This window comes from Ursus maritimus, unplaced genomic scaffold (genome assembly GCF_017311325.1).
Source record: "Ursus maritimus isolate PB19 unplaced genomic scaffold, ASM1731132v1 scaffold_2, whole genome shotgun sequence".
Classification (NCBI taxonomy): domain Eukaryota; kingdom Metazoa; phylum Chordata; class Mammalia; order Carnivora; family Ursidae; genus Ursus; species Ursus maritimus.
Genome location: NW_024424452.1, coordinates 9877272 through 9894170, shown reverse-complemented (window position 1 = coordinate 9894170; position 16899 = coordinate 9877272). Strand labels below are relative to the sequence as shown.

Here is a 16899-nt window from a genome sequence, read left to right as displayed (position 1 = left end):
CCCCGCCCAGGCACGACTGACACCCCGGCCCCACCCGGCCAGCAGGCAGGAATTTGCCCTGCTGACCTCCCCTGGCACACTCCTGTCACTATGGCGACCAACCTGGAAACAAGCGGCCCAATTGTCCCTGCTCAGCGGGGCAGGTGAAACCCTGGCCACGTGACCGATACTGAGCCAGGTGCGGTGACGGGACACCCGCCGCCTCCCCACCTTAACCCCTTCCGCGCCACCGCCCTCAGGGCGCAGTGTCCCTGCCGCTGCGGGCCGCACCCCTGCGGGGCCCCAGGTTCCCAGCAGAAGGGCGGTGACTACAGGGAGCACTGCACTAGGAGTCACATTCCCAGGAAGGAATTCGGGTTGGGCCACGCATGTGCTGAGTGACTGAAGCTGGGTTATTCGGGTCCTGCGTCTCCCTTTTCCCAGCAGTAAAATGAGGATGACAACAGCCTCCCACTTCACAGGGACTTGGGGACTGCTGGGAACAGGGATGCTGGGAACCAAGACTCCCAATGCGGTCTCATTCTGCACCCCTTTGCTCCCCCCTCCAACATGACCTCAGTATATCAAGGGCTCCAGAAGGCCTCCCCTCCCAATGGCTGGACACCCTCCCAAGAGGGAGACCCTCACCAACCAACCAGATAGGAGTTGGCCAGTTCCTAACAAGCTGGGGAAGGGTGGGCAGCCCCCAGGTTGACTCCTCCCCAACACACCAGCACCAGAGTCCTTCCCAGGTGGCAAAAATTCCTCTCGAGGCCCCACCGCTTGCTCTGGAGTGCTCAAGTGGAAACCTCAAGCCAACTGGTTTTTCCGCTTGCTCCCAGGCCCTAACCAGCCACGTGATGGGGCTTTGGCCCAGGTCTCAGGAATGTCTCCAGACTGCTTCTGCCACAGACCCAGAGCTCTGAGCAGATGGTCCAGGGTCGTGGGCCAGGCTCAGGTTCCCTGGCTAGACCGTAGGCTGGGATGGAGGTAGGGGGTGGTTTGAAAACACGTTTGAAATATTACCCTTCCAAATCACCAACATTATGTCCACCCCCTACCCCTTCATTGGCCAATTCTAGAAAAACACCCTGCTTGATGTCTTCTTCAAGGACCCCTCCCATGCCTTGGACCAGCCCCCATCCAGGGCTCAAATATCCTCATCACTCCCCTAATGACTGTGCTGGCAGCAAATCATCACACCACCTGGTGTGCTTAGCGTCCCCAGTGACCTCAAAGCCCTCCTCGCATTAGAACAAAACAACTGTCAGTCCCCAGGCTGACTCAAGGTGGGAGCCATTTCATTGGGCAAGGTATTTATTATACCTTGGAGTTCAGATGCACCCTACCGGTCTTGACTCCATCAGGCCTGCCCTGAAGAGGGAGAGGCCTGGCTGGTCCAGATGTCATCTCCCAGAAGGGTGACCCTTCACCTAAGCCTCAGCTAGTGCCTTGAATCTCTTCATGATCACTCAGTAAAATGATTACTATTGCACTTTGCACCAGATGAACAAAACATGTCTCCAGTCCGCCAGGAGCTCCCAGACTATGGTGGACACAGAGACAGCCAGCTGTATAATACTATACAGTAGACTCCTAACAAATGCTTTGAGAACATGGGGTAGAAGAGATCAGTTTCAACTGGGGAAATGTGGGAAGTCTTTTGAGGGGGTGGCAGTTACCCTGGACCTTTGAAGTTGTACAGGAGTTGGGCCACTGGCTATCTGGAAGGCAGCCACAGCAGCCAGCAGAGGGAGTCCTGGGGGTAAAAAAACCAAAAAGGGGGGCGCCTGGGTGGCACAGCGGTTAAGCGTCTGCCTTCGGCTCAGGGCGTGATCCCGGCGTTATGGGATCGAGCCCCACATCAGGCTCCTCCGCTAGGAGCCTGCTTCTTCCTCTCCCACTCCCCCTGCTTGTGTTCCCTCTCTCGCTGGCTGTCTCTATCTCTGTCAAATAAATAAATAAAATCTTAAAAAAAAAATTATAAAAAAAAAAAACAAACAAACAAAAAGGAGCTGTGCAAAGTAGTTCTCCGGTTGGGGAGTAAGAGTATAGGAAGCATGCGTGGAAAAGCAGGTAGGATGGCCAGGGGAGGGGGAAACACGGACCACGGAGGCAACTCCCAACTTTAGAGATGGGGAATCCCTTAAGGTCTCTGAGCAGAATGCTGTAAAAGGACCAGCTACTCCTGTAACCGCTAAAGGATGGACTGTGGTGGAAGCGGGTGGAGACCTGAGACAATGCCACCACTAACCCAGACTGGGGACAGAAATTGGCAGCCGGTCAGACTTCCAAACGGCGGCTAATTCTCGGCAGGAGGTGCTGAGTTCTGAGGGTGGGAGAATCCTTTATTTCTCTGCTCGTAAAGAGGAGTGAGCACATCTGATCCATTTTAGCTCAAAGCGGCAAAAAGCTTCTAGTACAAACATCTGGTCTCCCATCTTGACTCGAATCAAGAATGGCAGATTAAAAAAAAAAAAAAAAGGCAGATCAGACAGCGATTCTGGTTTTACCTCTTGTACAAGTCATGTGCCTCAGTTTCCCCACCTGTAAATGGCGGGCGTGGAGGGTGGTTGGAGATGAGCTCTCTAGAGTCGAGGACTTCGGGATGGGTAAGAGGGGCACCACCCGGCCTGCCTGGGCCCCCGGCTGTGGAGCACGGCGCCTCCAAGCTGGCGCCCTGACGACGGGAGCCACTCCTGGCGCCTCTCGGCGCCCGCCTGCGGCACTGAAAGTATGACACGCACCCAAGGCGGTACGTGAGGGCAGAGTGGAGCAGGCCAGGTGCGGGGACCTTGCCAAGGACCTGCCCCGCGGCCGCCCAAAGCTCGCGCCCCAAATCCAGGACGTTCCGAACGGCAGGGCTAGGGCTCCCACACCACATCACCCTAACTACCCAAGAGGATTCGACGCCGGAAGAGGCTGGGCAGAGCTTAGCGAGGGGCGTAACCAGGGACAGTCGGTGGCTCCGCCCGGGGCGTGGCCAGGGGCGGTACTACATCCTGCCGGTGCGGAGGCTGAGGGGATTTCGTAATGACGCAAGGGGCGGAGCTGGGGAGAACAGACTGTACTCTGGGATTACGTAAGGAAACGATGGAGAGGGCGGGGAATTCCGCACTAGTGGGCAGTGCAGAGGGCGGAGCTGCAATCGGAACTGGGCGGAGTCCTGAGCGAAGGCGGGAGGCGGAGCGAGGGGACAGGACGAGGTGAACGCCAGGTAGCTGCTACAGGGCATGCTTCGCTGGACCCGCGCCTGGAGGCTCCCCCTTAGGGGGCTCGGCCCCTACAGTCTCAGCTTCTCGAGGGTGCCCGTCGCACCCAGCAGCAGTGGCCGAAGCGGTGCCGAGCCGAGGTCAGTCAAGGGCGCCATGTGGGAAGCTGTCCATCGCTCTTCCCCGTTCAGTCGGGCCGCGACGGCCCCGCCTCCTCCGCTTGCGCCCACCCCCGCCCAGGCCCCTCCCCTAAACCCCTTCCCCAGCCACCTTAGGCCCCTCCTCCATCCTTGCTCCTCCCTCCAGGTCGGTGCTACTTTCCTATAAGCTTCTGGACGGAGAGGCGACCCGTCCGGCCCTAGTGTTTCTGCACGGGCTCTTCGGCTCCAAAACCAACTTCAACTCCATCGCCAAGGCCCTGGCCCAGCAGACTGGCCGAAGGGTGAGCTTCCGGGAGAGGCGGGGTCCTGCGGGAGGCGGGGCCTGGCTGGGCGGGGATAGGAGGAGGCCGAGGCGGGGCCCGCTTTCTCCGCCCTCAGTACGGGACACCTGCCGGGGAGTGGCCGGTCTCTCTAAGCAGAAATGAGGAAGAGATTGAGCCTCTAAGGATGGAGGCCACATGGCACACCGTGGCGCTAAGTGGACCCCGTTCATTCTCTCGTGCTTGCATCCGTCCAGTCCTTCATTCTTGTTATAGATGCCCATGTGTGTACTCCACACTGGCTGTCCAATGCCTAAGCGCCAACACCCTCCCCGTTAAGGGGGCCAGCTCCTGTTCGTTCACTAGGGATGACCACCATTTATAGTAGCCCATCCTTCTGTCCTCCAGCTGTTGGAAATTCTTGGCACCTGCTTTCTCTGGCTGGTCACCCAGCCAGGCCAAACCTTTAGAGACAGGGTCACTCTCCTTGGGCCTTCTCTTCTCTGGTAAGCGGCCCTAGGTTCTTCTTCTGGCCTCCTAGGTCTGAGAACTGGGCCCTGTCACCATCGAGGCCCTTTTTCCACTTCAGGATCTTTCTCTAGGCTCTCTACCCCCGTCAGCCTGCAGGAATGCCATGCCTTAGGCTGTCTATGCCCTGAATGTGGATGCCAGCTCTGCCCGCCCTCTCTCCACTCTGCAGGTGCTTACTGTGGATGCTCGGAATCATGGTGACAGCCCCCACAACCCAGACATGAGCTATGAGGCCATGAGCCAGGACCTGCAGGACCTCCTGCCCCAGCTGGGCCTCGTGCCCTGTGTCCTCATTGGCCACAGCATGGGAGGCAAGACAGCCATGCTGCTGGCACTCCAGAGGGTGAGCCGTCCTTATATGGGGCTTCCTCCCATCCATTGTGGACCCTGGGACTCATTCAAGCCTTGGATGGCCAAATTCAGGATCTGGGAACTCTGCCTGAGACCCAGTATGCCTGCCAAAAGGTCGGTCCCAAGCCTGGTTCTCTCACACAGCCAGAGCTGGTGGAACGCCTGATTGCTGTGGACATCAGCCCAGTGGAGACCACATCCAGCTCGAACTTCGCGTCCTACATGGCAGCCATGAGGGCTGTAGACATCCCAGATGAGATGCCCCGCTCCTCTGCCCGAAAACTGGCCGATGAGCAGCTCAGCACTGTTATCCAAGTAACACACCCGTGCTCGGATGGTGTTATGGGCTGGGACCTGTGAAGGGAAGAGGCAACCCCAGACCTCACATGGAGGCTCCCCTCCCCTAACGACTGGACCTCCCCCTCCCCACAGGACATGGCCGAGCGTCAGTTCCTGCTCACCAACCTGGTGGAGGTGGATGGGCGCCTCGTGTGGAGGGTGAACTTGGAAGCATTGGCCCAGCATGTGGACAAGATCTTGGCTTTCCCACCACGACAAGAATCTTACCCTGGGCCAACACTCTTCCTCCTGGGCGGAAATTCTCAATACGTGCGGTAAGCCAGTTTTACTGGTGGTGGTGGGAGGGGCCCCAGCCTGGGGATCCTGCCCTGGGGAGGGCTTGGGTGTGGGCGAGGGTGGGGGGGTGCCTGAGAATTCAGAAACACCACTGGGCATGTGGGCTTATGTAGCTCTCTTCTCCCTGCTCTGCTTCCACTTCTCTCTCTCCACATCCTCCCACTTTGACCCCTTCTGCGTGGCCTTCTCCTCGACGGACAGCCCCAGCCACCACGTGGAGATCAGGCGGCTCTTCCCTCGAGCCCAGATGCAGACTGTGCCCAATGCTGGCCACTGGATTCATGCTGACTGCCCCCAGGACTTTGTGGCTGCCATCCGAGGCTTTCTGGCCTAAGAGTTACTGGCATCAGGGGGCAGGAAACCCCAGGCTTCCAGGCCCTGGGGCCCGCTCCATGTTTCTGCACGAAAGGACTCAGGCGGGCACTGAGAGAGCATGAGGGTGCGGAGGTGGTCAGACCTCAAGCTTTAATGAATAAAGACACTGCTCCCAAGGTCCTGGGCTGAGCGCTTGTCACCACCAGCGTCCCCACCGACCCAGGGGGAATCGGACCCAGGGGGCCCTGGCACTTCCGGGGTCCATGGGGGCACCCAGAGTGCCCCTGGACTCTCTCTGCCGCTGACTCTCGACCCGCTGCCTCACCAGCTCCTGCATATCCTCCTGGGGGCAGGAGAGCAGGGTCAGGACCAACCCTGTGCCCTTCTCCTTCTCCCCATGCCTCCCCGGCCCAACTGGCATTCCCACGCTACCTCCCAGGCCTCCACCTCCTGCCTCAGCCTCAGTTTCTCCTCCAGGACCTCCAGCAGCTGGGCCTCCACAGCACGCAACTTGGCTTTGCATGTGTCCAGCTCGGCCTCCATTGCCTGCTTCCTGCAGGTGGCGGGGAGAGTAGCGCGAGGCTTGGACCCCGCACCTCTGCCGTGTGGCCACAGCCCTCCACCTTGTGACAGGGTGAGTGCTTATGTGGCTTTCCTTGCAGGAATACCTGACTTCTCACCTCCTCTCCTCTAGCAGGACAGAGCCCTGAGGGTCAGCCACCCACAGTCCTCCCAACCCCCGCAAGCATCTGCCTCTCACTTGGCAATGGCTTCATCCCGCTCCTGGAGGACTTGGTCCAGCGAGGGCTCTCTCTGGGCGTCCCCCAGTGCTCCAGCCACTTGGGATTCTGGGCTCTGTTGTAGGGTGACAGAGAAGGGAGGAGGGATCTAGAGCTGGTCTAGATGAGGTGTCCCACATCTGGGCCCTTCTGCTCTTCCCTTGGCTCTGATGCTAATGTCAGCAGGGGAGGGGTCTGGAAAGTTCTTTTCCTGCCCCCTCCACCCGTACCCATTTCCTGGACCTCTGAGAGTAAACCAGGGGGACTGTGCCATGCTGAGGGGTGGCAAGTGTGGCCTCTGCGTGGCACAAAGGTAAACAGAGGGGACAAGGCGTTTGGACCCTCAAGGAGAAAAGAAGTTCTCACCTAAGCCGCAGGAAAGAGACAAGGTGGGTTTCAGAAGGACACTTACCCCTCTAGGGCCCCGGACAGAGAGGGTGGCCTGGTGACTGGGACTCTTGTCAGTGGGGTGGGGCAGGCAGACAACATACAGAGCCCTTTGCCCTCCCTTCCGGCCTAGGCACTCCCTGTCAGGCTCCGCCCCCCACTGGCTGGCCAGGCCCCTGCCTCCCCTCCTGGATCCTGGAACCCTCCTACCCGGGCCCAGAGCTTCCCCAGCCCCTTCCTGCACCGTCACACATGTCCTTCACCCCGAGGGGGCGCTCTACCCACATCAGTAGATGAGAAGGGAGGCACAGAGCTGGGAGCGCTTGAGTGCTGACAGGCATAGGTACCCCAGCCCCCCATCCTGAAAAGTTGGCAACTTGGTAGCTTGAGTGGCATCATCCACGCATATGACCAATCTTAGCTCAGCAGAAAACAGAAGGAAAAAAGTTCAACCCTTCCTGACAGACTCTTAACATTTTGGGTGTCCATTCTTCCTAGCCATATTGCTCATTATTCCTCCAATATCCCCAGTGTTCTGATCCTTGAGCCTGGCGGGGTCCACTGTGCTGGGGGTGGGGGAGGGGTCGTCTAGGTAGCCCATGCCCCCCCCCCCACGTGCTCATTGAATCTTCCCCATTGAGAAGCCTCTTCAGCAAGGTCATGTCTAGGGGATTAGATCCTCAACCCTAAATCATAAATATTACTCCCAGAAAACTGGCAGACATGACTCCTGGTTGCCTGTAGGTGCCACTGAGACACGTACCTCCAACAGCCAGACTAATGATGTCTTTGGTGGAGCCCCAGGTGAAGAGGTGGGGTTGAACTGTACCCCGAAATGCACCCTTTTTTTGAAGAGATTGAGTCAGTGTGTTTTGAGAGGCTGATCTGTGCCATGATCAAGACAGGGCCCAGGGACCTGGTCTCAGGGACCTCTGAGGCCAGCAGGAATGAAGCATAGATATAAGCAGAAAAAAAGTGTCTGGGGGTCCAGGAACAGTGGGAGCACAAAGGAGGTCACAGGAGGTCACACCCAGTGACCGGCCCAGGAAGTTTCCTCAGAGCTTGTCCAAAATGAACCCTGTAGGCCAGCGGGAGTCAGTCAGGAGAAAGGCATTTCTTTTAACTTTTTATTTCGAAACAATTTCAAAACTGCTCTTCGGTGTCCAAAAAAATATCCTTTTAGGGTAAAAAAAAAAAAAAATCTAATATGGTATCAAAGATTGTACCCAGCCGTCACATCTCTCTGGTCCCCCTTGGTCTAGAACAATTTGCAGCCTTTCTTTGAATTCCATGGCCTTGACATTTTGAAGATTACAGGGAAGTTATTTTGTAGACCATCCTCCAATTTGGGCTTGTCCATGCCTTCCTTAGGATTAGACCACTGTTACCCATTTTGTGCAGAGACATCACAGAAAGGATGCTGTGTTCTCCTAGCCAATATCATTTGGAACCATCACAGGTGGGATCAATGCTGATCACTTGACCATGATTAATAAGCACTGGGGAAGGGAGGTATTTTGAGACTATGACACATCCTTTCCTTTACCCCACTTTCACCCATAGGATTCAGCATCCACTGATATGTCTTGCCCAGATTAATTATTACTACAGTGATTCGCAAATGGGGGCACCTGGGTGGCCCAGTTGGTTAAGCGTCTGACTCTTGATTTCAGTTCAGGTCATGATCTCAGGGTGCCGGCATTGAGCCCCATGTTGGGCTTGGGCTGAGTATGGAGCCTGCTTAAGATTCTCTCTCTCCCTCTCCCTCTCCCCCTCCTCCCCCACCCCATTCTCACTCGCTCTCTCTCAAAAAACTAAATAAAATATAAATCCTGTAAAATAAAAAAGACCTGTGTGTTAGGCATGTACATTGCAATTAATCTCTACTAGGCCCACTTTGTAGACACAGGTCTACACACACACACAAACATACACATTTATATTATGTTTATTTCTCTAACTGTGTGATGGTTAAATTTGTGACAACTGGGCCATGGGATGCTAAGCTATCTGGTTTAACATTTCTCAGTGTGTCTGTGCGGGTGTTTCTGGAGAGGTTAGCATTTGACTCCGCGGACAGAGTAAAGCAGATAGCACTCCCTGATGTGGGTGGGCATCGTCCGATTCATGGAGGGCTTGAATAAAACGAAAGGCAGAAGAAAGGTTGAATTCTGTCTCTCTTCCTGACTGCTCAAGCTGGGATATGGGTCTTCTCCTGCCCTCGAACTGGTGCTGACACCATCGGTGCTCCTGGGTCTCAGGCCTTCAGACTGGGACTGGGACCACACTATCAGCTTTCTGACCCTCCAGCTTGCAGACAGGATATTGTGGGGCTGCTCGGCCTCCATAATCACCCGAGTCAATTCTTGGTAATCAACCTCTTTCCCAGGGGGCGCCTGGGTGGCTTGGTCGGTTAAGCCACCCTCTCTTGCTTTCCGCTCAGGTCCTGATCTCATGAGTTGTGGGATTGAGGCCTGAAGTTGTCAGGCTCTGTGCTCAGTGGGGAATCTGCTTGAAAGACTCTCCCTCTACCCTTCCTCCCTTCCCTCCCCCCATCATGCTCTCTCTAAAAATTAAAATAATTAAAAATAAAAAAACCTCTTTCCCGGTGTTCATCCTAGTGGTTCTGGTTTTCTGGAGAACCCTAACTAATAAAATTTACACATATTAAGAAAAAGTTCACCATTAGACCTAAATTCCAGTCCACCATCACAGGCTCATCCCAGCTCTTCCCTGTTCCGTGTTTTACCTCCTTTCTCCAACTACCTTCAGTGCATTTCATAATTAGTTCAGTCTGCCTGGGTGCAGCGAACACCCTGAAACAACGGGGCTCCCCCTGACACGGATCCCTTTCTATGGGGGCTTGGCTCCTGCGGGGACTGCCTTCCCCCACCCTCAACTCCAATGCCGTCCTCGTGCGTGGCCCCGGCTGCCACTGGGTGTCAAATGTCTAAGAACTTTGCAGTCATTAAGCGATTCGTTCATTCCACAACTGTTTACTGAGCACCTACTATGTTCTAGGCATGTTTCCAGATGGTGGACATAAAACAGGAAGACACAATTCCCTGACATTCTAATGAAGGCAGATAGACCATAAACAAAGGAATGAGTATACCACGCGGTAAGAAATGCTGGAGAGAAAAAGAAAGCCGGAAAAGACAAGGAGGAGGACCGGGAGATTGCTATTTGATATTATTCTGTGCTACCTTACAGAGATCACAAATGTTAACCTACCACGTAGATGAAACACAACCCCTCTCTCATGACTTGGAATGATGTTTTCAGTGACAGCAAGTTCTGTAATTCCCAGCACAGTGGAGATGATGTGTTCGAGAAAACCCTGTTAGGGAACTCAAAGGGAGACGCTCAGGGTGACACCCGACGAAGAAAGTCAGAGATGCAAGTGAGGGGTTGAATGAATGTTCACAAGCCCCGTGAGTAGCAAATAATTGTTTTGAAATAAGCTTATTCTTAAAAACATGTGATTTAAGATAATGTAACTTAGATATTTTTAACTAAGTATAACCAGGAAGTCACTCATTTCACCTGCATCCCTAAATGTTTAAACTGGAATATTGGGCCAAATTTCTTTTAAATTTTCTCATTGGGAAAAGGAGGGAATAACCTTATATTCATATCCTCAGTGCTTTTCCCTACAGCCAATACCATTGCAAAGCCCTACCTCCAGCGCCACACACTGAGCGGTGAGGCTCACGCCCCAGCTGCCCACCGTCCAGTCTACCTCCTCCCCTGCTGCCCTAGGATGGCTGAGCTCAGGCCTCAGGGCTGAGCTGGAAGATGGACAACGTTGGTGGTGCACTGGGGTGGTGGAGCCTGGAAGTGGGAAGGAGAGCTGCCGGCTGGGCAGGGGGTGGGTTTTGTGGTCAAAACAGCTGGGATTTGCAGGGCTGGGGGCTTACAAACTATGTGACCTTGTTTGTGCTTACCTCCCTGAGCCTTATCGTCCTCATCTGTGAAATGGAACTAATGGGGAACCTCCCCAGTAGGGTCACAGGAAGGGTTAAGTAAGGTACCTCATGCAATGACCAGTGCTTTGCATAGTAATGGACTGGGCCAGACATCCCAGGAAAGGAGAGAAAGCCTGCCACAAAGCAACAGAAAAGAAAAATGGGAGAAGGTCAACAACAACGACAACACACACACACACTCCCTTTATGTCAGCTGCCCCTTTCTACTCTGCACCCCCCACGCACACTGCCCCAGGGGCACTTCTGTTCCTAAATTCTGCACGAGCTGCCTCATCCTCCTCCTCCAGACCCCTATGGCCCCTCCACTTCCCCATCATTGTCTTGTCACTTCAAGGTGTCTCTCCCACCAGCCTGAGGGCTTCTGGAGGACAGGTGGTGACCGTCATCGTTCCAACCTGGGCATGCAGGTGCTCAGCGGCCACGGTGCCAGCGAAGAAGCACCGGCCATGTCCAGCAGGTGGCAGCAGTTCCCAACCTCAAGGATCCTGTGGGCAAAGGGCCCACACCCCACCCTCCCAGCGGGTGGGATGGAAAACCCCAAACTCTCCCCAGGGGCTTTGGGAGCTCCCAAACACCCAGCTTTTCCCTCAGTGCTCCTTTATAGGAACACTGCTTATGCAAATGTGCAAAGATTTACCACTCATTCCACAAACCCACTTTCTGTGCCAGCCTTGGGAAATACACAAGAACGTGACCTGGTTCCTTCCCTTCAGATGTCCCCATCTAATGCGGGGACAGACACCTAACACAGACCATAGCCACACAGGACAATAAGTGTTACAACTGGGATAAATACAGATCTTTGTGGGAGCAGACAGGAGCCCGGCCCTCGTTGCTGGACAGTCAGGGATGAATTCTTGGACGAGGTGATGTCTACTAGGGAAGGAGGGAAAGTGAAGGGCCAGGTGCCTGGGGAGGAGGAAGGAAACAGGGAGGAGAAGATCCCAGGCCTGGGGAAATAAAGCAAAGGCAGTGTCCTAGAGGAGCGTGCAGAGTGCACATCGGGCATCACGGCTGCATCAAGGGGAGGTGGCCTCAAGAGGTGACACAGGGCTGGACCACAAAGGAAATAGAACTCTCTATTGGGGTATCAGGATTCTTCCCCCTGGGGCAATAGGGGAAACCTCACTGCCCTGAACAAGTAGATTGCAGAATGTCACAGAGATGTCCCTTTGACTAAAGTGGGGACGGGGCTTTACACGGCATTGGTCTGGACAGAATATCCATCAGTTATCCACATTAAAGAATGGGGTGGGGGAGCACCTGGGTAGCGCAGTCGTTAAGTGTCTGCCTTCGGCTCAGGGAGCGATCCCAGTGTTCCGGGATCGAGTCCCACGCACGGCTCCTCCGTTGGGAGCCTGCTTCTTCCTCTCCCACTCCCCCTGCTGTGTTCCCTCTCTCGCTGTGTCTCTCTCTGTCAAATAAATCAATAAAATATTAAAAAAAACAAAAGAATGGGGTGGAGCACCTGGGGGGCTCATTCAGTTAAGTGTCCGACTCTTGATCTCAGTTCAGGTCTTGATCTCAGGGTCATGAGTTCAAGCCCTGCATTGGGCTCCACGCCCAAGAATGGGGTAGGAGTGATGTGTATTATGGGGACAGCCTTGTTCCCACGGGGAATAAGCCCTACTCTGTCACTGTCCCTGTCCTTAGTCACACCCTTGGCCCAGAATGCCTTTCCCCCAATCTCCACCTGGCCACCTCCTACTCATCCCTTAAGCCCTGATTCAAATGCCCTGCCTCTGGGAAGTGGTCCCTGATCCCAAGGAGTTGGCTACTCTGGGGACCCGTAGCACCTTGTGCAGCGGTTTCTATTTTAGGCTCCTCTCACCTGCCCATCCCTCACCTCTCAGGGAGCATTCCATTCCAACTTCAACCCTTGTTTCTTAATCATAGCGTGTGCGCTCCCGGGACTGTGCCCACAACTTCATCTCCACCCCAGGCCAGACTGTTCCTGCCTCCTTAGTCTCCAGCTGGTGTAGTGCATGAACTCCCCACTGACCATCTGCATGTCTCCCCAGATATCCAGGCAGGCACTTTAAATGCTCACAGGTGTCTGGTCTGAACTCCTCCCCTGCCCCCCAGATCTGCTCCTCCTCCAGGAGCCAGCGCTGCTCTTATCTGCGCATGCTCAGTCATCAGCACCTGTTGCTTCTAGTTCATAATATTTCTCATTGTTTTAATGTCTTTTTACACCTTTTATTTTTTTAAGTCACCTCGACATCCAATGTGGGGCTTGAACTCAGAGAGCAAGATCAAGAGTCACATGCCCAGGGTGCCTGGGTGGCTCAGTACTTTAAGCATCCGACTCCTGATTTCGGCTCAGGTTGTGAGATCAAGCCCCACGTCAGGCTCTGGACTTAGCGGAGAGTCGGGTTAAGGATTCTCTCCCTCTCCCTCTGCTCCTCCCTCAGCTCTCTCTCTCTTCAAATAAATAAATCTTTAAAAAAAAGTCACATGCTCTGCCGACTGAACCAGCCAGCCTCCCCTAATTGTTTTAACGTTTTACAACAAACATTCTTTTTATAATTGAAACACAGTATAGTAATATGAAATAAGTCTCTTGAATATGACCATGTCACCACCATCACTGCTGTCACCTTTGTCCCAGCCACCGACACAACTGTGATCGCTTCCTAAATGGCATCCCGGCTTCCTCCCCAAAGCCCTTCACAGTCTACAGACACAGACTTGGGACGATGGTTCAGTTTATGATTTTTTTTGACATTACAATGGTGCGAAAGGGATATGCATTCAGTAGAAAGCATACTCTGAATTCTGAATTTGGATCTCTTCCCAGGCTAGCGGTATGAGGTGCAATCCTCTCTCGTGATGCTGGGTCACGGTACCAGCAACAGTCACGAGAGTGAGGGGCCCCTGTGCTGACAGCCCTCCCGTGCCCAGGAAGCCATTCTGCTTCTCACTTTCTGGCCAGCATTCAGTACATCCCAGGAGAGAGTCAACACCTTGTTACAACATAGGCTCCGTGTTCGATCATTTTGCCCAAGCGCAGGTTAACGTGAGTGTTCTGAGCACGTTTCGGACAGCTGGGCTAAGCTATGATGTTCGGGAGGTAAGGTGTATGACATGCATTTTCCACTTAGGATATTTTCAGTTTACAGTGGGTTTATCGGGACGTTACCCCCACTGTCCAGGAAGATCTGTATTCTCCACCCAGCAAACAGAGCAGTTCTGTGAAAGCCCAAGACGGATCTCGGCTCTCCTCGAGTCCCTCATCTGCGTCTGCGGCTTGCATCCCAGTCGGAGTAAAAGCCAAAGGAAGCGGTCACTTACAAGGCTCCTCCCCTCAACTCCTCCCCTTCTCTGACCTCACCTCCTTTAAGGTCTTCCTTACCCACTAGGCTCCAGGCATCCACGCCTCCTTGCTGTTTCTCTAAGTGCTAGGCATGCTCCCTGCTCATGGTCTCGTACTTGATGTTCCCTCTTCCCAGAATGCTCTCCCCCCAGAGACCTACATGACTCACTCTCTCCCCTCCTTCAGATATTCGCTCAAATGCCACCTTCTCGTGACGCCTGGCTGGCCTAGTCGGTGGGGTGTGCGGCTCTTGATCTCCAGGTTGTGGATTTGAGCCCCACGTTGGGTATAGAGATTAGTTGAAAAAAAAAATCTTAAAAAGAATGCCACCTTTTCAGCAACGCCCTCTTTGACCATCAAATTTAAAATTGGAAACCTATGGGTGCCTGGGTGGCTCAGGCGGTTTCATGCCAACTCTTGATTTCGGCTCAGGTCATGATCTCAGGGTCCTGGGACGGAGCCCCGGGTCGGGCTCCCTGTTCAGTGGGCAGTCTGCTTGAGGATTCTCTCTCTCCCTCTCTCTCTGCCCCTCCCCCTGCTCACACATGCTCACTTTCTCTCTCTAATAAATAAATAAATCTTTAAAAATAAAATTGGAAACCCACCTCAAACCCAGCACCCCCCACCCCTACTTCCCTACTTTGTCTTCTCCATATCATATTATCATCAGCATGGTTATTAGTTGTTTGTTTATCGTCTCTCTCCCCTCCTAGACATAGACTCCATGAAGGCAAGGACTTTTGTCTCTCTTGTTTGCTGCCACGTCTCCAAGATCTAGAAAGTCAGGGCACAGAAGATGACCAGTTAACTTTTTTTTTTTTTTAAGTAGGCTCTGTGCCTGGCATGGAGCCCAATGTGGGGTTTGAACTCACCAACCTGAGATTAAGACCTGAGCTGAGATTAAGAGTTGGACACTTAGGGGCGCCTGGGTGGCACAGCGGTTAAGCGTCTGCCTTCGGCTCAGGGCGTGATCCCGGCGTTGTGGGATCGAGCCCCACATCAGGCTCCTCTGCTATGAGCCTGCTTCTTCCTCTCCCACTCCCCCTGTTTGTGTTCCCCCTCTCGCTGGCTGTCTCTATCTCTGTCAAATAAATAAAATCTTTAAAAAAAAAAAAAAGAGTTGGACACTTAAACAACCGAGCCACTCAGGTGCCCCAGCTCAGTTAATTTTTGATTCTTGGAATGAAAGTCTGATCCTTGATTCCCTCCCCCTTGTCTGCACAGTAAAGTTCAACATTCAAGAGGGGCCTCCCTCTATGGCTTCATATCTTATCCATGCACACCTGCATGCCACCGCAAGCTCCGAGGTTCTCCAAACACCCAGCCTCACCCCACTGTCTGGCTATAGCTCCACCACTCCCTGCTGCAATCCCATCCTCTGGGAAGCCACCCAGAATCCCTCCCCTACTGAAACCATGTCTGTCTCTCCCACTACATCACATCTTAAGTGCAAAACACTGGCTCGAGCACGGTTTCCTAGGTTTCAATGTTTGATAATTGAATGAATGATCGAATGAGGGGAAGACCTCTAACAGAAAAGCAGAATATAAGGTGAAAGGCACACATCCATTCTTTATTCATTCTTCATGCTACCATTTAATATGTACGTTAATAAGTGATGCTTGGTGTGTGTGTCTCCCCCTCCTGCCCTCTTTCCACAGGGCCAGACACTGGGCTCTGGGGGGTGCACCCATGACCCACCCCACCATTCACCCTGCACACAGGAAAGCACTTTGGACCAAGAGTCAGGCAGCACCTTGCTGCCATCTGTTCCCTGTAACCCTGGGCAAGTCCCTCTAGCAGGTGATTCCTGGTTTTGCATCTGTCAAATAGGGGACACCACCAAAGCTTACTTTGTGGGATGCTCAAGGTTGAGGTCTGGACAGCTGGAAAGGGTGTGGCTGCCTCTGATGCCAGGCCACATCTAAGCTAGTCAGTCTCTGGCCAGATTTCCAAGGAAAGAGAGATGGCTGGAACAGTGTCTCTAGCCCGTCTGCCAGCCAGCGAACCTGTGCCCACAGTCTGGGAGAAGTGCCAAGCTCAGACACTCTGGGCAGCAGGGGGGTGGCCCAGCTCCAGAACAACACCTTGGCAGCCCTGGGGAAAGGAAGAGGGAGTGCTTGGCTTGAGGTCAAGAGGGTCTGGGCCAGGGCACAGAGGGGACAGCTGGGGGGTGGGGGGTTATGTGGCTGCTGTCTCAACAAGATGCTGGCAGGGATTAGAAAAGGAGCATCTGCTACTGACTAGCCCCTACCTACCACCCCTCTACATACCGTTAAGATCTTTCCATTAGTGCCACAGTGAGCTGGGCCCCAGGCTTAGCTGACCCCTGTATAGAGAAATATAGGATCTCAGGCCTGGGGCTGGGACTCGGTTGGGTTTGTAGAGAAAGGGGCAGGAGAGCAGCAGGCTTTAGCTTAGACTGCCCTTCCTCAAAGAGAGAAGGGTTCCTGCAGTCCGCTGGGAGTGGAAACTAAAGGAAAAGGGGTGGTCACCCAGCATCAGACCAGTGAACTGAGAAATCCCCGGGAAAGAGGGGCCAGAGTGTGAGTCTGGATGAGGTATTGGGGGAAAGTGGGAAGGGTAGGGGCTCAGAGGCTGGAACTCTGGAGGAGGTTTTTGGCTGGAGGAGGTTTTTGGAGGGGAGTGCCAGAGGTTCCAAGGCCATACAATCTAGGGGTTTCTGACCTGCAGCAAATCCCCAGGGACGTGAGGAGCTCTGGGGGTGAATAAAGGTCCAGGGTCCAGAACGAGGGCGGGGCTGCTGGGCGGCTGAAGGCAGGGAGGGAGCGGGGGCTCTGGGGCCCCATCCCAGGCAGGGATCACGCGGCGTGGGGCACGCGGGGGCACGGGGTCCCAAGGCTCCGACCCCACTCCGTCGGCCCCGGGCCGGCGGGGCGGGCGCGGGGGTCGGGGCGGGGCCGGGCTGGGGGCTGGGCCGGGGTCCCGGGGGCCGGGGCGGGGCCGGGCTGGCGCTGCGCAG

General features: G+C 54.4%; 1 protein-coding gene and 1 long non-coding RNA gene across 2 annotated transcripts; one reads left to right on the top strand and one right to left on the bottom strand.

Annotated features, from left to right (window-relative positions):
* Positions 1 to 3138: 3138 nt before the first annotated feature.
* Positions 3139 to 5621, top strand: ABHD11 (abhydrolase domain containing 11). Its single transcript, XM_008698548.2, has 6 exons — positions 3139 to 3331; positions 3498 to 3633; positions 4313 to 4486; positions 4639 to 4809; positions 4927 to 5108; positions 5332 to 5621. The coding sequence occupies exons 1-6, from the start codon at positions 3213 to 3215 to the stop codon at positions 5462 to 5464; spliced, it is 915 nt and encodes a 304-aa protein (XP_008696770.1). The 5' UTR covers positions 3139 to 3212; the 3' UTR covers positions 5465 to 5621.
* Positions 5560 to 8358, bottom strand: LOC103670158. The gene is made up of 2 exons (XR_005835979.1): positions 5878 to 8358; positions 5560 to 5788 (listed from the first exon to the last, which is right to left on the bottom strand). It is a non-coding gene; the product is annotated as an uncharacterized LOC103670158 (long non-coding RNA).
* Between the last annotated feature and the right edge of the window lie 8541 nt (positions 8359 to 16899).